This window comes from Volvox carteri, assembly GCF_000143455.1.
Source record: "Volvox carteri f. nagariensis unplaced genomic scaffold VOLCAscaffold_60, whole genome shotgun sequence".
NCBI classification, from domain to species: domain Eukaryota; kingdom Viridiplantae; phylum Chlorophyta; class Chlorophyceae; order Chlamydomonadales; family Volvocaceae; genus Volvox; species Volvox carteri.
The window spans coordinates 520,163-543,569 of NW_003307603.1; the positions used below are offsets into that span (position 1 = coordinate 520,163).

Sequence of the window (23,407 nt, forward strand, 5' to 3'; positions counted from 1 at the left end):
CGCTGAGAAGAGGCAAACTGTTTCGTCGGTCGCATTGGTAATCCGTCAGTTAAGGCACTGTTGCTCAAGATGTCAGTGCCGCGCTGCTACTGTAAAGCACTTTTGGTGGAAACGACCAGAGCTACGTTTGCATGCTGGTCTGGACTGGGATTTCCGCACAGAACGTCCCTTGGGACACACGATGCCTGAAGCACAAAGAGGCCTCCCAACAAGCGCAAGCGCATATGCCGATTGTCCCGGAAATGATGTGCGTGCTTTCGAAAGGCATCTTGACAACGCGATATTGACATTAAACAATTGATCAGGCGATTCCTGCATGGTACAATCCAACACAAATAGATCCTCCAACATACCTGGTCCGATCTTCTGAGCGGTAGGTATGCCAAGCTTCTGAAGAAAGCTAGGAAGGAACATACGAAACACCTGCCGTACTGAGTGGCCTTCATCCGTGCTAAAGACTTTGTCACAGCTTGTCGCGACATCTACAAGTCGGATATTGTAATAACGTCCGTATCTTGTGATCTTATTCCCGAAAGAATGCCGGCCGTGTCTTATGCAGATATCGGGAAGAAGGTCAAGGTAAGTAGCTAGTAGCTAAATAGAGCATCCTGTCATCAGAAACGAAGTTTGTTCAATCATTGGATAACCTAGAACTTCGCGCGACAGGGCCTGCTCGGCGGCGACGCGGCGACAGGCACTTTTATTCTGAACCCCAAGCTCACAGTTTCGGGAACCACCCAGTCTGGCGTTGCACTGACTGCAACCGCTGTGCAAAAGGTAGGCTTGGTTTCTCTTGTGGTGCGGTTGCGGAGATTATCTCCGGAACGTGTTTATTAAGCGCGGCAGGCACAATAGTTGTGCAGTAGAGAGTGCTCTTTCATTTTTAAAAAGGGTCAACCATAATAACCAGGCCGGGGTGTCACAACTGGAATCCTGCCTTGCGTACCTCTTCACGGCTGTACCGGTCCCGTAAACGCGAAGACCTCCCGTTCCTGCGCATAGTGGCAAAATATGGCAGAGTATACACGGGCCTCTTGTTTCCCTGGAACCAACCTTGCGTGCAGCTTCTTGTCCGCGAAGTGTTGCTGTCCCGCTGCTTCCCACGCCAACCCCCCATAATTTGGCTTGCTTCTGGGTTCGGTAATGATTTCTGACCAATCCTGACCCTACTGCAGGGCGATAAGCTTGACGCCACCCTCAAAGCTGCGTACAGCACCAAGAAGTATTCCGTCGACGCCACCGCCGATCCCGCTGGCAAGGTTACAGTCAACGCTTCCGTTTCAGATGTCGCCCCGGGGCTCAAGGTACCCGGCGCCTGGTAACAAGCAGATGCAGCCCATGCTCAGCTGCGGGGCGGGTTAATGGCTGGGCAGAAGGGTGGCGCACCCGGTTTTGTAGCGCACTTCCTCTCTGTCCCTGATATCCCTCCCTCAGCCACCCAACCTCTCTCCGGCGTGAGAGGCGTGTCTCTCCCGAAACCACAACTTCACACAGGCCGATGCTGCTGCCCCTATCGTCGCTGCCGCCACCGCAGTTGACCTCCGCCGTCGTACTGCCGGATCCCGTGGCCTCCGCCAAGCTGACGGCGGAGTACGCCAATGCAACTGTAGCCGTTAAGAGCACCGTCAGCCTTTCGGCGGCGCCAGTGGTGGACCTGTCGGTGGCCACCGCTGTAAAGGGGGTCTTGGTGGGTGGCGAGACGGCCTACGACGCTGCCAAGTCGGACATCACCAAGTACAACTTCGTGCTGGGTGCGTGACAGGGATGGGGTGCCACCCACATGCATGATGCAGGCGTAACGGTAGTTTCGTCGGAAGGTTTACGCCCGCATTCCCCGCAGCTGCTGCCGGTCGCCGGACGCAGGTCATGTGGCGCAACAAGGAACGGCCGACTGGTGAAGGGCTAACTTCCTTGGGCTGATTGTGATCAGGATGCGAACCAGAACTACGATGCTTCTCACTTCACTTTACCTGCCGCCCCTTTGAACCCCTCTCGGGCCCTCTCCGGGAGGGCGAGCGGATGTCATGCCTACGGACTCGTACAGCGGGGACGACCTGCGTAAGCCGGCTACAGGATCCGGCCTCCCGTTGGCCCTATCCGCTCCGAGCCCCATGAGGGGCCTGAACACCTGCAGAGTCACATCCCTATGTAGGCAGCTCACCGCACATTCACTCCGGTCCTTGCAGCTGTTGCTGTCTCAGCCAGCTGGCTATCTGATCTTTCTTTCGAGCCGCCTGCGTATCCCTTCCTTCCATTTGCCTTCCTCCCTTTCCCCTCCCGTTTTCCGCCGCCTTCCAGGCTACCATGCCTCGGACTTCCAGGCCACGGCCACCCTGCTTGACCAGCTCTCGACCCTCAAGCTCGGCTACACCCACTCGTTGTCGCCCTCGGCCGTCGTCGGCGCGGAGCTCACCCGCCGGATCACAGGCGCCGATGCGGGCTCTTCAAGCTTTGCGCTGGCGTATGCTCGCACCCTGGCGGGCGGCGCTGTAGCCAAGGTCAAGCTGGACAGCGCGGGCACGCTGGCGGCGCTGTACTCGCGCAAGCTGTCGGGCGGCGAGAAGTTCACCGGCTCGTTGCAGCTGCAGCCGTCTGACCTGACCAAGGCGCCCAAGTACGGCTTTGCGCTGGATTTGGCTTAAAGTAGAGATTTCTTGAAGGAGGCACGGGGGCGGTTGGATAGGTGGAGCAGGATGCTCTGCTATTTATGGGGGTGGTGACGGGGGCGGATGTGGTGCGGGCTTTGAGGTGCATAGGGTCCTAGGGCGGGAGTGTGGAGGTGTGCGCTGCGAATTGTGGCTGGTTGCGGCTGGGCAGGTTCAGCGCTTCCTGCTTAGATTTTTGGGTGTTTCCATTTCCTAGCATGGTTCTGGTCTACCCTCCCCTCCCTTGTGTGGCCGGTCCGGCTTTGCCGTGTCGAAAGGACAGAGAGTATTGCGGCAAAAGCGTTGGACCAACGGCTGCGCATGTAAGTGTGAAGTTTTCATTGGGAAAAGGCCAGAAGTCTAGGGCGGGGCAGTGGTCAATCTCTTTGTGGAAGTACCGACGGATCGGTGCAAGGGACGAGTCAATAAGGTTGTAGGTGCAATGGTGGAAGAATAATTACTCGAAATTTGAACATTGCACAGCAACCAACAGGAGCAGACCTTTGTTGAAACTTGATTAAGATCGAGGGTACATTAATGCGGTTAAATCGGTTAACTATCTACAGTGAGAACCAGACAGTTTCTCTGTTAGACTGGGCCTGTCTTGCAACGATTAGGACATTGCATACCATTGACGGATGGCAAGGCAGTAACATGGCCATCTGTGTCGCACGTCAAGAGTGTGCGCAAGAACAACACATTAGCCAGGCTGAACAACCCCAATCCATTCAAGTCAGGAGCTACGGCTGTCCCCGTCTGCCCACAGGCAAGAGCTTTGCTTGCTCGCTACTGCGACGCGTAGCTGCGCCCAGGAGATAGTAGAGCGGTTTGAAAACCCAGGGCAGCTAGAACCCTCACGCAAATCACCGTAACGGCTGTGATTCGGGCGAGAACGATTTTATAGTCGGAAAGCAGCCAGATTGCATAACATAACGCAAATACTGGGGAATCCTTCTGCACAACTTCTGAAGCGGCGTGGTTCCAAAGGTGTGATATTAAGCGTTAATAATTCCTCCTCCGGGGTACGGCACTCAAAACGCCACCATGTCCTCAGTCAGCGCTCCCAGTGCCTCGTCCGCTTGCTCGTCCTCCAGGTACGGCGACAGCATCCACACAGACAGGTACGCCGTGCAAAGGTCAGGGAGGCGCTTGGCAGCGACCCCTCCCTGACGTGTCACCTCGGCAAGCACTGCCGCCCCGCATGGATCCCGCCGCGAACAACCGCCGCCGCGTACGTCGGTATCTGGCTCCGCTGCCTTGGCCTCTGCCGCCGTCAGCGGCCCCGCAACGAGCCCGGCCAGAGCTGCTGCAACTGCAGCCTTGCTGTCGTACTCCAGTTGATACATGTTGCACACTTTCGCCAGCAGCTGTCTTATACTTGGGAGCGGCATTGTGTGGAAGACGGCGGTGGTGCGCGCCCAGGGCTCCTCCTGTTGTTGGGGAAGTATAAAAGTCCAATCTAAAGAAGTCCTAATCCGAACGGTCTCTCAGCTCCTTACCCCCCAACACCAATAGTGCGTGTTGCGTAGGCCTTATTGATGTCACTTGGTTTACTGGCTTTGCCCTCCTGGGTAGTGGCCGCATAACGGCTGGCGGGCTCCACCATCCCTCACCTTTCCAGGTGCGCTGTACTATGTCACGCAATCCAATCCACACTACCCCGCCCCACCACAGCCGCACCTGGGGTACCTCGTCAAGGCAGGCCAGTGCCCCAGCCAGCATCTCTACACACGATCCCAACTGCCGTACACCCTCCTGCATTACCGTAAGCGGCCGTAAGCGGTCCAAGGGTGTTACGGGAAGCGATCAAGTGTAGAAAGAGGTGTGAAAGTGTCTGACTGTTTTTCTTGGGTTACACGGCATTCTCACGACATGCACGACCCTGTCTAGAAGATACACGTAACCTATACATAAACATTTGTTTGTTCACGCATTCATAAACGAAGATACGGACATGGCCTGGGCAGCGTGACAGAGCAAAGACCTGCCGTTGCTTCCCTCGCCCCACCATCCGCCGCTCGGTGCCGCTCAAGGTAGGGCACACCACGTCTGGGTAGGCAGTTTAAGTCTAGAATAGACCCGCAGCCCCCAACCCGCCTCGCCCGCCAGTCCGCACCCCACAAACACTCCAAACACGACCCACCATCAGTCCGGTCACCAGCACCGCCAGCTGCCGTACCAGCTTGGCCGCCGCCGCCGCCCGCACGTCGGGCCGCAGATCCGCCACGGAATCCGGCAGGCGCAGCGCCGGGAGGTGGCTAAGCTGTAACGTGATGTTGGCGAGGTCGGAAACCGCCGTGTCGCCACCGTCACTCAAAGCCTGTCCGGGTGCGTGTGTATGTGTATGGCGGTTGAAGGGGGACTTTGCACAGCTGGAGTTCGCCCGCGGGGTGAGAGAATGGATCAAGGAAGAAGACTAGGCGCACGAGCCTCTCCTAGCCATCTTGACTCGGCGCTGATACTTTTCCCTTGCTCGCGTATTACCCATCGGCCCCTGCCCCAAACCCCCAAGCGCATGCTTGCACTATAATGTCGCTGTGTGTATTTACATATGCATATATGTTTGCCCCATTTCACCTTAACTGCTGTACATTCTTTTGTCACCTCTTTCTCCTGTCGCCGTACAAGGCGCACCTGAAAGCGGCTCCGCGCCTCCTTAGCTGTCGTCACTGCCCGCCGCACCGCCGTCTGAGCCCGCTGTCGCCACTGCCGCTGAATGAGAGTCGCCATGTCAAAGGCGCTCCTCTCTCTCTCTCTTCCTTTGGTGGTGTCTCCTAACTCCTACCTCCCAAACCCCACTTCCCCCGGTGCGTGGCTGCGTTGTGTCGCCGCGGGGTTTCCCCTACCTCGTGTCTTCCTAAAAAGGTTTAAGGAAAGACCCCTCCGCCTCTTCCCTTGACGTCCGCCCTCTTGGCCCCTGTGGCCCTAAACTCCTTGGCCTTGCCTAAGCTGCTGTTGCGCCGCGCTGACCTTTTCAGCTTCGTTCTGCGCTCTGAACTGCTACGCTCTGGGGCTCCAACCGGGCCCTCAGCCCCCCACTGATGTGGCGATGCGGGAAGCAGGCCAGATTTGGTGGTGGATGTACACGATAAGACCGGAAGAAGCGATGATTTCCTGATCGCTGATTTCGATCCTCCAAGGGAGATCCTGGTTAGGAGTTGGTTTTTAAGTTCAGCGCGTTGCTCAGGCGGCGGCGCAACGGACGCGAATGGCGGCGGCGCAACGTTCGGTGGCGGTGACGGCGGCGGGGAGCTGCAACGAGCGGTCAAAGGTCACCACCGCCACTCCCTGGCGTTCGGAGTGGGGTTGGGGAATTGGAGGGTTTGGGGATTGGAGGGAGCGGACTCCTTAAACAGGCGAATTGAGTGAGCTCAACTTTAGTTGTGGACCGAAAGGGGCCGGATACAGGTGGAGATGCCGAAGCATGGGGGTGAGGCAGACGGGAGGCTTGGTGGGGCTGTGCATGCCGAAACACCCTTCGGCGGCCGCGTGTGTAGCTGTGTGAACCTAGAGTTGGCAGTGGCGACGACGGCGCGGAGTACGAGACTTACAGAGGGCGGAGGTGGTCCAGTGGTGGAACAGTGCGCACAGAAGTGATATGGAAAGGCAACAACAATTGCACGCCAGTATGTTCATAATAAAATAAAATTTTATTTCGTCGTTTAAACAAACGCGATCATATTACAACTGCTGTAACCTGCTGCAGGGCACCGGGGCCCGTGTGTTACAGCCGCATTTCATCCACCCCCCCAGACCATAGAGGCGTTACCTGCGGCACCAGACACACCCCCAGCCCCACACGCCTTCGAGGCCCTAGAGCGAACAGGGAGCCCTCCGCCAGGTGCACCACCTGCAGCTTAGTGCCTGGGGGAGGGGGAAAGGAGGGTGTGTGCGCCGGTGCGTGTGTGTGTACATATGTATATATGTGTATATGTGTATGTATATATGTGTATATGTGTATGTGTATATGTGTGTAAAGCTTGTGGAGGTATACTTAAGTATATGGAGCAAGGAAGGGACGGAAGATATAAAGCGGGCCAAGAAAAGTTGAAGATGTAAAGGCGTGTGTGTGCGTGTGTGGGATACCGGAATAGGCAGACAAACAGACAGACAGATTGGTAAAGCCGACAGATAAGCAGGCAGACAGACAGACATACCAAGGGCGTTGAAGCTGGCGGTGGGCTGTAAGGAGTTGAAGGGCCGGAGGAACTGGGACACGGCAGCGAGGGGCTGTGGGGGAGTGGAGGCGGATCCACACACGCTGGAGACGTCCTGGGTTCCGGAGCGGACAGGGAGTAAGCCGCCAGGTGACGAGATGCGCAGATATGCAGGCGGGAGGCCGGGGAGAGTTATGGGTAGGGGCCCTGGAGGGCAGGCGAGTTTGGCAGCCCGGGTTACACGGGCTTCTGCGGTGAGGGGAAGGTGCTACTAAGGTGATTGCGCTCAAAAAGCGTGTCTTTCGAGTGCACTGCCTGCCTTTGCGCGTACGAGGAGGCGTTTTTTTATGGGGCTCAGACGAATTTTCAGAGATAAACTAACCAGCATCAAGGCGAGTTAAAGTGGTGCGGGAACCTGCACAAGGGCAAATGTCACAGGAATTCTCTGTCGCAGCCGCAACCCAGAGCACAAGACCTTACCCCGCTTGCGCCAAGCTCCTCAGCTAGCGGACCTCTTGCGGGAGTGCACACGTGACCGTTGGTCTGCACCACCGTAAGGGATGCGCAAAAGTTCGACAAACGGCGCCGCAATAGCCCATTTCCAGCAAGAGCTGCCTTGTATGCTAGGTTGCATGCCTGACACAGGCACTTACAGTAATTAGGCAGTAACCTGTTACACCAGGTGTGCGCGACAGTTCCTCTAGCTGCTCAATTGCCACCGTCACAAAACCCGGGAATGTCCTACCAGAACCCATGACGTTTACAATTTTAGATAGACATTTTTACGGGGAAGCAAGGATTGCAAAACAGTGTTGCGCGAGTCCTCGATCCAGTACGGCTGTGCATAACCAAACGGTCTCACTTCTGTCTCAAGCGTACTTGGTCAAGCAGCTTGCAACTGTACATAGTGTGTTATCTTTTTATTAAAATGTCTCTGCTCCCTTGATGTCGTAGGTCATTAATATTGACGCTCTTGTCTAATCTTTTCAAGGAAAAGAGGCCCAGCGATGGGTGCCGACAGCGATAGCGACGGTCATCCCATGGACGAGTACCTAGCTCGTGCTGCAAAGCGGCCCCGCATGCATACGGCGGCCGGACGGGGGTCTGCTGACGGAGGCGACGGGGCTGGTCATGAGGACGGGAAGGGCAAGTTGCAGGTCCACGCAAGCCCGAGTGGCGATGACAGCTATGATGATCTCTCCTCTGGCGAGTATGCGGACGACAGTCACGACGGCAGCATGACATCTGATGATGCTGACGGGAACGAGCTCCATGTCAACGACAAGGAAGAAGATCCTGGTGACGATACCCGGGAACTATTGCAACCAGCCGTTGAGGATAGCAAGGCAGCGACGCCTGTCGGTGCAGGCGCAGAGCACGCAGGAGCGAACACCCGCATCCCCGGCAGTAGCAACGGCGGCGGTGATGGTCAGCCAAAGTCAGCAACCCCAACCGACACCAAGCCTGTGGGCGTCGTCCTCGTGGATGACACCTCAGAAATAGTCCGCGACTATGAGGTCGCCAAACTTTTGCGCAATCCCCGCTACTTCGATGATTACGCCGACGTCCAGACTCGCCGCTGCTTCAACTGCGGCCAGATAGGCCACGCCGCACGAGACTGCACCAACCAGGCACGCGTCAAGCCCTGCTACCTTTGCGCGCAATTGGGACACGACGGCCGCGAGTGCCCGAACCGTGAGCCAAGGGGACTGGGGTGAGGGAGGGGCCAACGAGATAGGTCGCCGCAAACGCAAGCAGCATCGAAACGGACCAAGGAGAGGAGGTGGAATACCGTTGTCAGAAAGGCTTTGCCATCACCAACGGGGGGGTAACTTTAACGCAGGGCCCTTCCCACGTCTGCCACGCTTTCCGCACCGATCTGGGTCGGAGGCCGTTGTGCGCTGACCCGAAGTAGCCCCACTGGGTTTCTATTGGATGCGGTGAATGGTTTTGTGGATGGGGCAGCTGCACTGGTGGGGTGCCCCGCATGGCAGCTGCACTTGGGGCCCGCATTAGGCCTCCAGAGCCGCCAGGCAAATTGCATGGCGTGGGCATCGTGTGCGTATGTTTGTGGGATGGGGAATGAAGGTGCTTTTGGCCTTCGTTTGGCTCTTGACAGCGAAGGCCCCTTCGCCCCCCCTTCGCCGCATGCCGCCTTCGTGAAGGCCTGTGCTTTCGCTGCGGCCGCCCCGGTCACAAGCTGCGAGAATGCCGGGAGCAGGCTGGCGCTGCGGCGGAGGGACGGCCCTGTATGCGCTGCGGCCGGGGGGACTGTGACGCGGCCGGCAAGGGCGACTATTTCCGGTGGGTGCGTCGAGGCTGTGCTTTCAAATGGGGTTCGTCCTTTCCTTGATTGTAGCTTAGATGCGGCAGGAGCAAAGCGAGTATAGCCTCTAAGCTAGGTTATGTACGGCGGCCGTATGGCTTGCTGAGATTTCGAATTTACTATTTCAGCTGACAGCTCCATAGTTCCGGCATTCTGCCTACACTATTGGAGCTTATTATTGTTGCTCTCAACTTCTGCAGTAGTGTAAGGCCCTTGGCAGCCCCGGTTTCGCCTCGCCCTGTCCTATCCGGCACCCCGAACGCAACCGTACAGCAAGCCATGAAGGCTATAGGACATAATTCAAGGTTCAGCGGGTTCAGCGGGAATATGAATCAACGTGTTCAGCTCCCCCTCTCTCTTTTCCTCGCTACGTAAAATTACTGCGTCGCCGCGTTGCCAGATCGGCTTTTTCCGGTCCTCTCTCCCACCCGTCCCCAAGCCATGCATGCAACCGGCCCGTCCTGCCCTGCGGACCCCTCCCCAGGTACGAGGGCGGCTGCAACAAGGCCTACACCCCCGCGGACCTGAGTCACGTGCGCTGCATGAGCTGCGGGGACCGGGGCCATCTGATGTGCAAACCGGCGCCCAAGGTGGGGGAAGAGCCTTGGGTGGGAGGAGAGCGGCGGCATGCAGCCGTGTGGGCTTGGGGGACTTCTCGTCCCTCCCTGGGGCAGTAGCCACTGCCTGGAAAGTAGCGGTTTCCTGGGCGCCTCAAGTGAAGGCTCTTACGGCCTAAGCTTCCCAGCCTGCGGGCCATGTAGCACGTGGGGGCTTGCCCACTTCCAACACATGGTTCTCCTACCACCCATGCCCCCTTGTCATAGCCCCCTTGGTACTTTGGACGCCGGCTGTCGTATCCTTCACTTTTTCGGATATGTATGTATTTCCCTCCCCCCCCCCTTGGTCATCACCTGCCTCATGGAACGTGTGCGTGCGCATGTGTGTGTACGTGTGTGTACCGGTCTGCAGGAGACCTCTGTGCCCAGCTGCTACAACTGCGGGCGGCTGGGTCACTACGGCGAGTGCTGTCCCTCCGGCACCAGGCCGCACCTGCTGGCGGAGCGGCGGGGCGACGAGGAGCGGGCTGCGGCTGAGTTGCTGGAGTATGAGATGCAGATGGAGAGGTGCGTGGAGGGCGTGGTGGGGTAGGTCGCATGCAGCGAGAAGCAAAGGATCAAGTAAACTGCATTCCTCCTTGTGGAAACGGAAACTTCTAGAACTTTATGCCGCTCCTTCCTGGTGCGCAGAGAGTTTGAGGAGAGGCGGAAGCGCGAGCAGCAAAGGGGTTACGGCGGCGGTGGGGGAGGGTACGGCGATGACAGGTACCGCGGCGGCGGTGGACACGGCGGGGGAGTGTACGACAGATACCGTAATGATGGCGGGGGGGGCTACGGCCAGGATCAGCGACGGGGCGGCGGCGGGGGCCTTGATGTTGTTGGCGGCGTGTACGGCGGAGGGTACGACGGCGGAGCCCAGGCCGGCGGGTACGGAGCCGCGGGAGGCCGCAATGTGCAGATCCCTTGGAACTACGAGTCACGCCGAGATGATTGGTAGGCGCGGTGTGTCTGTGTGTATACATCCATATCTGCTTACCCTAACGTTCATGCCGTATTAGACAACACGAAACTGCACTCGGCGTGGCGCGCGGTCCTGTGCTATGTATCGGAGTGCCCATATATTCCTGTACGTGGTCGCAGTCGCAAGGCGGGTCTGGTTGCAGCATAAGCAGCCGTGCTGTTGTAGCCCTGCTCTTTGTTCACTGTACAAGCAGTATGGCATGGGCTTGCGTTTGTGGCTCGGCCCTTTTTGTAACAACATATGAAGGCCGCCCAGCCCCTTCGGAGCGCTCGTTGAGCTGCTGCTGGTTGGGTTCTTTCCCGCTACCACAGGAAGCGCACCAAGCAGGAACTCAAGGAGTTGAGGTTGAGGTTTTTCTTCTGCGCATTTTCACTTCAAGTAAAGTAAACTCATAATGCATACCGCCACCCGTTGTTTTTCTTGTTGCTGCGTTGCAGGAGAGGGGGCGTGGGTGGAGACGGTGGTGGTGCGCCGCGGCGCTACTCACCTGAGCCGTATCCCCGGGCCGGCGGGGGCGGGGGCGGCAACCAGCACTACGAGGACCGCCGCGGTCCCCGGACATCTAGGTGGTAGTACGACTAGGTGGTAGTACGAGCAACTGCTGGAAGGGGAGGTTGGCGGCAAGCAGCCGGTTGATGTCACGCTGTGGGAATCGGATACTGCATTACCCGTCTCTTGAGGAGGAGGAGGAGGAGGAGGGGGTCGGCTGGTTCGCCTTTCACCGCGGGAGTGTGACATGGACAGTGCCAGCCCCTGCCACCCCTGGCGATGGGCGGGGTGGGGGAAGGGTTGGGCTAAAGGCCGTGGGGGGAGGTGCCCCGCTGGGAGCTGTGTGCCCGATCCTGTGTGCCATCAGGTAAAGACCCTGAAGCAACGAATAGTGACTGATTATCTTGCGTGGGGCCACATGCGTTGTGGTGTGTGGGCTGGATTGGGTCAGGGATGGGAATATGGTGGTGATTGTTTTGGTGACTCTTACGGGTATTAGTATATGGGGGAGGACGTATGCAGGAGGACGATGTGTCGTGGCGCAAGGAGCTGCATGCCGCCTTTTGCGGCTTGCGGGTTTACTGCTGCTTCGGACAAAGATGAACGGCGTAATATTAGGACTGTGTAGTCAATCGGTGTTCATTATTGCGTGACAATGCTCGCTTTGCGGGTAATCTTGCGGGGCGCCGCGAAGGCGTTTCTGTCGTGCACTTCCAACGGAAAACGGTAGCCCAGGACGTCCCAAGACGACAGTTCACTGGCCGTTCACAGACCGTGTTAAGGTTTTTTGAAGTGTTTGGTTCATGGATGTCATACATCGTTCCCTCACGACCCGAGGAGACAAGTTGTCTTGTCCATGAAGCTGCTGATTTAACCTCGACTTTTGCGAATTTTGCTTAAAAAGCTGGTGTAACCCGAACTTGATGTACATATTGTTTTGATTATAATAATGCATGCATTACGGCCTCTGCGCGCTGGGCGTCCGTCGGGGTCTTGCCGAACGCCAGCGAGGACTCTTCGGGGTCGGTACTTACCGGTTACGTGCTCTGTAACTACACCCCACAGTGGATATCACTTTGATGGGACACCACGGCGCTTTTTCGAGGGTTGGTATTGGAAGGTGCGTCATCGACGACGAGTGCCGAACACAGCTCCTTGGCGGAATCGTTTCAGGTGGCAAATCGACACCCAACAGCCTTAAGTATGTCGGTTCTACAATTTATTATTCCACTTAATAACGGTCTGTCCGCGGTTGACTCCGATGCTGACGTGAACAGGTGATGATGCCGGAGTCTGGCCAGAGTTTTGCGCTTATTTACTCTATCGAAGATCCGCTCGGCAATACGCCCCAAACAGGAATCGGATTGCAGGTGAAACTGGGTTTCACGGATTGAAGTCCAGCTCCTGGACACAGCCTGGTGCTTGTGTACACCCCTTCCCACTTTGACTCTGACCGCCCTTCAATCCCTGACCCGCGGCAGCGCCCCAACCCCGATCCTCCCCAGCTTCCCAGCCCCTCTCACAGCGCCACGGGTCACAGCACCGGCGACAAAACATCTTCTCACAAATGCAAACCACTCTTGCCGGCCATCACATCCCTACTGGTCCTTGTATAGCCGCTGGTCACAAAAATTAGAACAACGCACGACGCACAAACACCCCAACCCCAACTGAGCCAAAAGCTGTAAAGAGGCACTACCCAAATCACCACGATCTAAGAGCTCCATTAGGCGCATATATCCGGTGTCGCGCTACCGCTGCTGCTGCTGCTGCTGCTGCTCCACGTGTCCGGCGCTCCCTCGACCCCCCCCTCGGGGGCTCGCAGCTGGCTGCTAAACCCCGATGCCCCCTGGCTCCCCCTCCTCCGATCAGGTGATGGGCCCCAACGACGGCTACATCTGCCAGTTCACTTCCGACGTGTCGTCCTTCTGGGCAGATCCGCACCATCCCGCGCTCGGGGCCACATTCAAGACCTCGAACACGGCACGCGTCGCCCCGAAAGACATACTGCCGCAGGTAACGCAACCAAGTACGACAATGTCTGCAATGTACGACACAGAAAACGGCGTCACGTTGTGTGCTATGGTGATGGTGTGTGCTATGATACAGTGCAAGCTGTGTCATCCTTTCCATTTCCCACATCCCTCCTCTGCCGGCCCTCATTTTCCTGGAGGTTCCAACCAGGTGGGACTCACTCCGTATCATCTCACCTCCACCACTACTGCCTGCCACCACCCCGTCCCAAACCCCTCCTCTTCTCCCCCTGTCCACCCCCTCCTTTCTTATCGCTTTGGAATTCAGCAGTTCAGTAATATATTTCGGTGTCGGCAGTTTACTACTCGATGCTTTTGTTGCGGCATCTGATTCCCCTTCCCTCACCCCCTCACCCCCTCACCCCTCCCTCACCCCCTCACTCCCACCCGTCCGCTCCCCAGGACCAGTTTCTGCGGGATGTGGAGCACGGCTTCCAAGCCACCGATGTGATGCACGTGGGCCGCATGGTGGCCCTGGAAACCGGGGCGGCCGGACCGCCCATGTCAACCGTACCCACCGCCTCATGGGCACTGACGATCAAGCCCAAGGTATGGCAGGGAATTTGGGAGGGGAAACTGGCGAAGTGTACGACGCGAAACGAAATGAAAGAAATGAGACAGAATGTCCACCTGCCCCTCGTCCTCCTGCTACTGCTGCTGCTGCTGCTGCTGCTCTCCCTTCTCCCCCTCTCTCCCGCTTCCGTTCTTCCCCCTCCAGGCCGGGTGGGGCCCCACACAAGCGGCCACGCAGAAGGCCACCGCGGGCTGGTTGTCCGTACTGCCCATATTTGAGCCCCACTGGCAGGTAGGAGGGCTATGTGTGTCTGTATGTCTGTATGCCTGTGCGTTAGTGTGTGTTTATGATCTGAGTCGCCGCCGGCAGGAACTGGCGAGGGGTTGTCATTACCAGGAACAGTAACTCCACCGGTGCACATCTGGTGTGCCTTTGCCACCACAGCACATCTCCCACCCACACAACTTATGTCAAATGCACACATCACGAACCCCCAGATAATCCCCTGGGGCTCACATCCTCCCTCGCCTCCCTCGAACCCGGCCCTCCCCCTCCCCCGCCCGCTCTCCCCCCCTCTCGGAGTGGCGAAGGTGTTGATGGCGCATGGTGAGGCCTCTGGCTGGCTGCAGTGGGGGGGTCAGCGGTACCAATTCTCCGGAGCACCCGCCTACGCGGAGAAGAACTGGGGCGGGGGCTTCCCGTCCAAGTGGCACTGGATCCAGTGCAATTCCTTCGACGGGTGAGCCGGCTGGCTGGGGCGGGGGCGGGGGCGGGGGCGGGGGCGGGGGCGGGGGCGGGGGCGTGCGCGCACACTCGGTCTCCTCCTCTCAAAACACAAGACTACTGAACGCCCGTTCCCGACCACATCCATTTCCCCCCGACGCGCACATACACACATACATACACACATACACATACGGGCGAGCGCACCCACGGCTTAGATTATTAGAACACGCACACGCAGATGCACACACACACACACACGCTCCCCCCCGGCACCCCCTCTTTCCCCCAGGCAGCCCGGTCTGAGCGTGACGGCAGTGGGGGCCCGCCGTGCCCTCCTGCTGGGGCTCCAGGGCGTGGAGGAGGACGTGGGCCTTATCGGGGTTCACCTGCCGGGGGGGGAGTTTGTGGAGATGGTGCCGTGGAACAGGTGTGTGTGTGTGGGGGGGGGGGGGGAGGGTTAGGGTGGAGGGCCTTATGGCGGCGGCGGATGTTGGAATGGTTTTTTTTCCGGGATTTGTTTTGGCGATCGATCGTGTGTGCCGGGAGGTGATGTGTGCTTTTGTGTATGTGTATTTGTGTGAGTATGTGTGAGTATGTATGCGTGTATGTATTTGAAGGTTACAAATATCTGACCGGGCCTGACACTGATGCCCAGCCCCAACGGAAAGACCGCCTAAGTTCTTTCCCGCCGATGGGAGAGGGGCGCGAGGCCCCCTCTCAGGTCCGTTGGCTCCGCTATCCCACCCCCCCCCGGGGAGGGGGAAGGCATCGCACACGCGCACGCTCCCACGAGTCAAGGCTCCGCCACACATGTGTGTGTGTACGTATGTGTGTCCCTCAACGCTGTCCAGGTGTCCGGGGGCCCAGGGGGAATGGTCCCCCTCCGCAACTTCCTGTGTCTTCCGCACCCTTTAACCCCGAACGCACCGGCCCCATTCTCTGCCCCCGCCTCTGCCGTCTGTCTATCCGTCTATTTCCGGTATCTGTTTCATACGCCAATGGTTCGTCTCACCCCCCCGAACTGACCCCCACCCGGCTCTTCCCGGCCTGTCAGTGAGTTGGAGTGGGATGTGGACCCGTGGGGTCGCTGGTGGCTGAGGGCAGTGAATGAGCGCTTCGAGGCGCTCGTGGAGGCCACGTGCGCGCCGGGGGCGGGTGCCGTATTGAGGTGGGCTCGTGTGGGGGTGTGGGGGTGTGGGGGTGTGGGCTGTGTTAGTGTTCGTGTTTTGAACTCCAAACTCAGCCCAACGCTGGCAGTATTGATCCTTTGCTTGTTACATTGCATGTAATCGGCCCTCCTTCCCATTTCCCCCCCCCCCTAAACACACACACGCACACGCAGGGCCCCCACCGCGTCCATGGGTTTGGCTCCCTTCTGCAAGGACACGTTCGCTGGCCGGTGCCGCCTGCGGTTGTGGCGGCGAGTGGGCGGTGCCAAGCAAGGGGGCCCTGCGCTGGTGGACGCTACCAGCACAACAGCGGCGCTGGAGGTAGAGGGCGGAAGGCTGTGCGGGGGAGGGAGGCTATCGGGGCTGTTTAACCCTTAGTTGCTCCGGTTTTGCATAACGATGTCATTTGATTCATTCCCCCCCACCCGCCATTTCTCCCACCCTCTCCCGTTCTTGACTGGAAATGTATCTGCCACGCCCTCCCACACGCCCTCCCACACGCCCTCCCACACGCCCTCCCACACGCCCTCCCACACGCCCCCCCACACGCCCTCCCACACGCCCTCCCCAGACGCCCTCCCACACGCCCTCCCACACGCCCTCCCACACGCCCTCCCACACGCCCTCCCACACGCCCTCCCACACGCCCTCCCACACGCCCTCCCACACGCCCTCCCACACGCCCTCCCAGACGCCCTCCCACACGCCCTCCCACACGCCCTCCCACACGCCCTCCCACACGCCCTCCCAACCCTGACCTTTTCTTCCCTTTTTCCTCTCATCCCCCTTCCTTGCACGGCCACCCACTCCCTCCCCCCTTCCCCCCTTCCTCCCTCCCGCCCCCCAGGTGGGCGGGGGCCCATGGTGGAGCTCGTGGAGGGCGCGGGCGGAAATGAAGGAGCCGTTCAGGTCCCTGATACGACTGCCGCTGGACGTAGCGGGACTGGGGAAGCTGGTTCCGGAGCCGCTGCGGCCACCCGGGCTGTAGCACAGCTGCGCAGGGGCCCGGCGGTTTTGATTAGTTCCTCACTTAGGATGGAGGATGGAAGGGATGGTTGAGGCGGGTGGAGGGGAAATCAGCTGTATTCCTGTGCACCTGTGCATCACTACCCGGTAATGGTAATTTCTTGGAGGGCAGGACGGGGCAGGGCAGGGCGTATTCTGGGGCGCGCGGCGCTGCTGAAGAGTATGTGTTGGTGGGGGGGGAGGGGGAGGGGAGTGGTGGCAGGGGAGTGGTGGTGGGGGAGTGGGGGAGGGGAGTGGTGGCAGGGGAAGGGGAAGGAGCGCTGTGCCGCGTAGTGTCGTGTCGTGTCGTGTCGTGTCGTGTACGATTTTTGGTAAAGTTTTTGGTGAAAATTTTGGTGTAATTTTTGTATTTTTGCAGTGCGGGGTGACGTCTTTTTGTTGGTGGATCATAAGTACAGCATCCGTAATGTGCGGTGCTGTCTGGGTCGGACTCTTGCCAGGGTGTAATCCCGCACGTCCGTGACTCTGTTGTGAGTGCAGGCGAAAACCGTTGTGTGTGATGAGACGTTGCGCGTGAGTGTACGACTATGTGTTGTAATGTCGTGCGGTTATCGTACTTGATTTGTTGTTTGCACAAAAGCGTATTTGGAGCGGTGTCACCCGTCGTACATATTTGGCGTCATTGCATTCCTTCATACAACACATCCCATTCTTGTGCGCCATGCCGGGTAGGTGTGTTTTATGCTCGCTGCTGTCTAACCCAGCAACCGGGGGGTTTATGTACGACAGTCCGCCTCAGTGCCTCTTATTCCTCGGTGTCTCTATCTACTAAGCACCCGCGTGTGTGTATATGTACGTATGTATGTTTGTTTGTGTGTGCGTGATGTGGGTTGTAGCGGTATGGGGGCTCTCCTTACGGTAGCGGAAGTCCGTGGAGGGAGGGATTGGGCCTCAGCCTTTTGATTGGACCCGTGGGCTCCCAGCAGGCCGTCAAGCCGCGAGGGCGGGGTGCCCCCTCAGCACCGAGCTGCCAGCTGGGGTTGAGCTGCGTCGGATAGGTTGCGGCTCCTTGCGGCTGGGCTGGTGGGGAGGGGCCGGAGGATGCGTGCGGTCCCGTACTGTCGGCCTGTTGTCCCCTTACGGACCCCTCTGGAGGGTAACGGCCAGGTAGCGCAACCGCAGCAGCAGCAGCAGCAGCAGTACGCACGCACGTCATCCTCAACATCGGGATCATCTCGGCGATGACGAAGCAGCGAAAGTCAGGACAACAATTCAATTCAGTGACTTACTCGGGGGGGCGATATGGCAATGACTTCGAACACCGCGCCGTGATCGCCGTTGCCAGTGGGTATATGGCAGTACGGTGCCTATAATACTGACAGGCGGCGCCGCCGGCCCCGGCCACCCCGGGAGACAAAGGGTCGCCCAAGGGGAAACAGTAACAGTAGTTCCCTTGCCGACTGGCCTACAATTGGAAAGGTAACTCAAAAGAGGTAACTTTGCACAGAGGACATTGGCAGTCCGACCCGGCCTTGATCTGCAACATGGCGGGCTGTTGCGGCCTTCTGAAGCTACCCGAAGGTACCCAGATGTGTCGTACCGGCGTCGGTCACCATCCGCGTAAAGCACTGCGGTAGACGGCCTTGGCGGCGACGACACTCGCGAGAGGCGGCGACAGTCTGGAAGACATACTCCGTATTGAAACACACGAACCCTAATGAAGCTTAACGGACGGAACAGGGGAGCACGAGCCGGTAATAAACCCGCTCCGCGAACAGCGGAAATCCAAATGACTCGACGTCGATTTTCAGTATGTCAATTTTATGCTCGCCTAACACCGAAATAAACTGGCTGTACGTCACAAATGCAGGGTCTCGCTGCGCTGCGGCAGCTGAACCCACGCACAGTTTGTGGAAGGAGTGGCGGTCTGAGAGCTTCTTGCCCTCCACCGTGCAATCTAGGGTGGCGACCTTGCAGCGCGTCTCATTCAAGATGGCCTCCTCGAACCTGTCGTACATTTGACAAATTAGCAGGTACGAAGGCATGCAGATAGACACACAGGTGGGTAGACAGGCAATTAGGTTGGTAGGCAGTAGATAGGTAGGCAGGTCACATGTGGCTATGAGGGTCTTTCCATTGGCCAGCGGCTGGGAAGTTCCTTAAGTTCTATGGAGAAGTTAAGAAATTTCCTTCATTTCACTTTCCATTCGGCCCACTTTACACAACTTTTATCAGACGTACGGATTGTAAGAAATTGCTCACTTTTAAGCTACGTTAGCCCTCGAGCACATTACTACTGTTGCCCAGCTATGTGTGTGACTAATTACATTGATCGATACTCGTTTCAAATGTCTCTTTCATTTTCTTCGACGTTTCTTGCTTTCTCAGGTGGCATATATGAGCTCATGGCACTGTACCTCAGCCACTGTACCACACTGTACACTGTACCACAGTCCTATTTGCCTACAAAACCATGTGAACAGATTCCTTTATCCTTCACCATCAAGGAAATCATCAATGAAATCGCGTCCTGCTAGCAAAATGCAAACGTGGCTGGTCATTCGTGAACAGTACCTCATGAGGTTCTGGCTCGTGTTCAACGAGCAAAGTCGACCAGCACATGGTAACAGTTTTTGAACCACATTTCGTTTAGTGATGAGTCCTGTCGCAACGCAAAGTTGGCTTCCCTCTGTGCAGTTTTGTCGCGTTCGCGGCACCTCTTTGGAAACATCTTTTAAGGGGGCTCGCTAATACATGCACAACATAAGCTACCAAAGGCTTGTCCGTTACTTTTCTTGAAAAGTTTCTTATTCACGCCACCGATACCGGTACCAGTACTGACTGTAATCCCGTTTGCCTGACGGAAAGAATACACTCTGATTTACTTGGTAAGCCATTAGTTCCTACGCATCCATATAATAGTCCCAAAAACGCATTCTGTGTTGCTGGTCCCCGTACCTGAAGGCCCCTTGCGCTATCTTAAACAAAGCGCGTGAATCATTTAGAGTATCTGATTAGCTTGTATTTCCCGGGCTGCAATACAATACCTCGTGCTTTATGACGTTTCCGTACGCCCTGCATACGGCTTATGGTCGCCGAGTAACATAACGCTATGACACTACCGTTACGCTGATACAGAAGTTACTACGAACATAGTGCAGGTGGTGCGAATGGGCGACATGAGAGTTAACTTCGCTTCAAGACTGATCCGTTTATTATGGGGAGGGCTTTACGTGGCGACTGTGTCCGCTTCTTTCTCAAGTACTCACAGCTTTGAAGCGCAAAAATCCCTACGTTTTGCTGCTTATGACGACGAATGGGGGCTCCTTGCCGCCCGAAACTTGTCTGCTTGGCGCTCGCACCTCTTTGTGGCGACAGAAAAGGTTAGCTGTCCAAGTTATATATTCTGGATCCATAAATGTTTAAATATATGTGTCAGCAGCCGCAAAGAAGTTGACACGGAATGGTTACGATACAACGAGCGGAGTTGTTGGTGCAGAGCCCAGCCAACGCTTACAGGCAGATGGCTGATTAAGTACGCTCAACCACATAATCTTGGCGACTAGCAGTTGGAAGTTCGCCGAAAAACACCGGCTGGCCTTCCCACCAGCACAGGCGACCTAACCGTCATGGCCCTGTGACGCTCCGGGGGCCGCCTTTCCCCCACTATCAATCCCACACGCGACATCATCATGCCTTACTAGATGTGTGTTGGCAAGAAGAGCGTCTGTGCCGGTAGGGTATCTCCGCCGCTGTCTACCTATGGATGCTTATGTAACATGTCGAGGGAAGCTTGAATATCGGATGTGTGAGGCCCCAATTGCATCACAGGACACGACTCACCGTCATATTCTTGCAAACGATGGCAACCGGGCCCGGCAGCACTTCACATCCCTCCTCTCTGATCCCCCCTTCTTCCGCGCCCAGTACATCGTCTCTAAGGGCAACACCGACAAGCCGAAGGACTGGGACCGCTTCCAATTGTTCCAGCCCTTCATCAGCTGCCCGCCAGGGCGGCCGCTGCGGCGTGTGGGTCCCGAGGGTGATGGCGGCAAATGGCTCTGTGAGCCCGCTGCCCTAAAGGAACCGTGCACCGTCGTTTCCATGGGCAGCAACATGGATTTCAGGTAGGCGTGGTATCTAATGGAAAGATCTCCGCTAATAGCTAGTTTACTTTGGGCCAAGCCCAATCGCTTAAAATAAAGACCACATATTTTGACAATTTGTGCGTGCATTGAACTCCGACCGCATTCCGTCGCACCGCTGCCGTTTATCTTAGAAAACAAACAAGGACAACGCCGCTCGTGTTGCTCGCCCGCTAGCAACCACAAATATTACAAACAGGCAACCAAACGTAATATCAGGGCTGAAGCCGCTGGGGAAACAGCAAGTCGGCCGCATGGGCAGCGCCGCATCGGCCCGCACGCCCCAGCATCAAGCAAAACGAATTTATTCCAATCCATATGGGAATATGCTGAAGTTTTGGCCATGGAAAGGCATAGAATGGAGATGGTTTACACAGCTCGCGCCAACGAACAATGTAATGTCCCATGTAAACTGGGTGACTTTCTCAGGGCCACTTTTACCTAAGCGTTTTCGCAACGTAACGTAGCATGTAAATCCAGTATAAGGCGCACTGGGTGCTGGAGGCCATGGACTATGTACATCTTAAAAGTTAATTCCACCGTACAACCGATGGTGGTTTTGGGTCCTGGTACCTGCTACTAGATCCCTCCTCATCCAGTCACCCGACATCCAAGAGAGCCGTCGCCACCAATTCAGCATGCGAAACTTAGTCCATCAACTAGACCTCATCTCCACAGCCTCAGCAACAATCCACTTAATACTCCACCTAACTGTCTGGGGTCTGCACAGGAAGCAGATGAAGGTCTCGGGGACTCAGTTTGATATGTGCCGCGGCCGACATCTGAAACCCGACATGTGTGCCCTTGTAGTACCCAGCTGCAGGCGGGGGCGGGGCCTGCAAAGAGTTGGAAGTTGGAAATTCGTTATACTGATGATATGCGCTAACGCTGCGGTTACTATGCTTTTGCTGCTACTCCTGCTGCTGGTGCTGTTGCCGCTAATATGCCAAATGTACAAATGTACGACAGGTTCGAGGAGGCCATCCTGAATGAGACGCGCTGCAAGGTCGCCACCCTAGATTGCACGGTGGAGGGCAAGAAGCTCTCAGACCGCCACTCCTTCCACAAACTGTGCGTGGGTTCAGCTGCCGCAGCGCAGCGAGACCCTGCATTTGTGACGTACAGCCAGTTTATTTCGGCGTTAGGCGAGCATAAAATTGACATACTGAAAATCGACGTCGAGTCATTTGAGTTTCCGCTGTTCGGGGAGTGGCGTGAGCACTCGCGATCCCTGCCCGAGCAGATTGCCGTAGAAGTGCACTGGCATGAGGCTTACCTCAGGAATTTTGAGGCAGACCTTCAATCGCACTGGGGTCGCGGTGAATTTGGCGTGACGGATCTGGCGTTGTTCTTCCTCCACCTAGCAAACCTGGGCTATGGCATTGTCAGCCAGGAGATAAACGAATTTTGTCCGTCGTGCTCCGAATTTACATTGGTACGGGTTGAGGCATCAGTGCCGTACGGCGGCAATGGTGCCGTGCATACGGGATGGCACGGTGCCTAAAAGAATTTGCCTTAGTTAGCCTTGGACTGTTTGTCGTGTGAGATGCAGGGGCTGGGCAAGGATATGGTGCGCCAGAATGTTCATCGCCCACATGGGTTCGCGCGTTTGCGTCTGCGTGGTATGATCGTGGTTCCTTCAAGCTGTGCCCATTGCGGTCGATCACCAAAAGTTTGCGTTCCAGGCTCCACGCGTACTACTCTGTCTTCTGCGGGAAACTGATTCTACCCATAATTTAAAATTTAACCATTAATTATAATTCTAAGTTATAATTTAACTGTTAATGAAGGTGAGAGCCTTCTTTTTGTAATCTTGCCTATGAATGGTGCCACTGTCTCAGTAATCATACAAGTCTATTATTACGAATTACGAAATACGAAATACGAATAAAGGTTTTCGTGGATTTTTATGCCGTTTCTGTACTCAGCTACCGAATTAGATTGACTATCGGTTCTTTCATTACATGTTTTTGAGCATTAGTTTTTGTGAACAGTCAGATATCTAGGAACAAGTTCGAACAAGTTCGACCCACTAAAAGTTAATTTAGTTTCATGTCAGTGTTTCATTCTCATCGTTAATATTGTACGCCGAAGAGGAGCTGCGCCCCAATAGCAACACATATTCATATGTAGTGGTGGAGACGCCATATAGCTTTTTTATATTTGCAGTGTAGTTATAAATCTCATGCTACGCGTATGTCGGCTTGCTCACCTGAAGAATTGTTGCTATGTAGTGGGTGTGCAGCCTATGTTGTGACGATACTTATGAGAAATGACGAGCACGGTGAGGAATGAGGTGCGATAAGCTTACAATGAGCAAAGCTACCTGATGAGTTGTGCAAACTCCACACTACTACAACATTCTTCGTCTTGTGCCTGATTGTGCCTTGGTAGCTGAAAGGCCGATTCTTCGCCTGGTTTGCCTGGGATGTGTTCGGGCAATCCTGCGATGCATTTGGAAAAGCCTGAGCCTTGTCCGAAAACACAAACACGGCAATACAAGCAGCATAAACGTGCTCCTCTCCCTCGTCTCCCTCTCTCCCTGAACGCGTCTCCTCTCCCTCGTAGGAACGGGGTTGACCACGGGGGAGATGGGGATGGGGTGTGTAAACGGAGACGCGTGGACGTTTTCCGGGAGTTCCGCGGACCGCGAACGGGA

General features: G+C 56.6%; 5 protein-coding genes across 5 annotated transcripts; 4 read left to right on the top strand and 1 right to left on the bottom strand.

The window, feature by feature from the left end:
• The first annotated feature begins 495 nt into the window (after window positions 1-495).
• On the top strand, window positions 496-3,203 carry VOLCADRAFT_77106 (uncharacterized protein). The gene is made up of 5 exons (XM_002956329.1): window positions 496-579; window positions 667-777; window positions 1,176-1,304; window positions 1,535-1,751; window positions 2,299-3,203. The coding sequence occupies exons 1-5, from the start codon at window positions 538-540 to the stop codon at window positions 2,640-2,642; spliced, it is 843 nt and encodes a 280-aa protein (XP_002956375.1). The 5' UTR covers window positions 496-537; the 3' UTR covers window positions 2,643-3,203.
• Window positions 3,178-5,390, bottom strand: VOLCADRAFT_107213 (uncharacterized protein). The gene is made up of 4 exons (XM_002956388.1): window positions 5,280-5,390; window positions 4,789-4,965; window positions 4,326-4,400; window positions 3,178-4,075 (listed from the first exon to the last, which is right to left on the bottom strand). The coding sequence occupies exons 1-4, from the start codon at window positions 5,373-5,375 to the stop codon at window positions 3,677-3,679; spliced, it is 747 nt and encodes a 248-aa protein (XP_002956434.1). The 5' UTR covers window positions 5,376-5,390; the 3' UTR covers window positions 3,178-3,676.
• A 2,992-nt stretch (window positions 5,391-8,382) lies between these two features.
• Window positions 8,383-10,163, top strand: VOLCADRAFT_34294 (uncharacterized protein; the record flags this gene model as incomplete). The annotated part of the gene is made up of 3 exons (XM_002956330.1): window positions 8,383-8,497; window positions 9,042-9,075; window positions 10,115-10,163. Coding segments are annotated over 3 exons (198 nt in total), but the record flags the coding sequence as incomplete, so codon positions are not given.
• Window positions 10,164-12,240: 2,077 nt separating this feature from the next.
• On the top strand, window positions 12,241-16,625 carry VOLCADRAFT_42287 (uncharacterized protein; the record flags this gene model as incomplete). Its single annotated transcript, XM_002956331.2, has 10 exons — window positions 12,241-12,315; window positions 12,473-12,565; window positions 13,068-13,211; window positions 13,631-13,777; window positions 13,947-14,033; window positions 14,333-14,481; window positions 14,758-14,895; window positions 15,523-15,636; window positions 15,811-15,958; window positions 16,485-16,625. Coding segments are annotated over 10 exons (1,236 nt in total), but the record flags the coding sequence as incomplete, so codon positions are not given.
• Window positions 16,626-21,691: 5,066 nt separating this feature from the next.
• On the top strand, window positions 21,692-22,252 carry VOLCADRAFT_97395 (uncharacterized protein; the record flags this gene model as incomplete). Its single annotated transcript, XM_002956332.1, has 1 exon — window positions 21,692-22,252. One exon carries the CDS (start codon window positions 21,692-21,694, stop codon window positions 22,250-22,252), a length of 561 nt encoding a protein of 186 aa, XP_002956378.1.
• Between the last annotated feature and the right edge of the window lie 1,155 nt (window positions 22,253-23,407).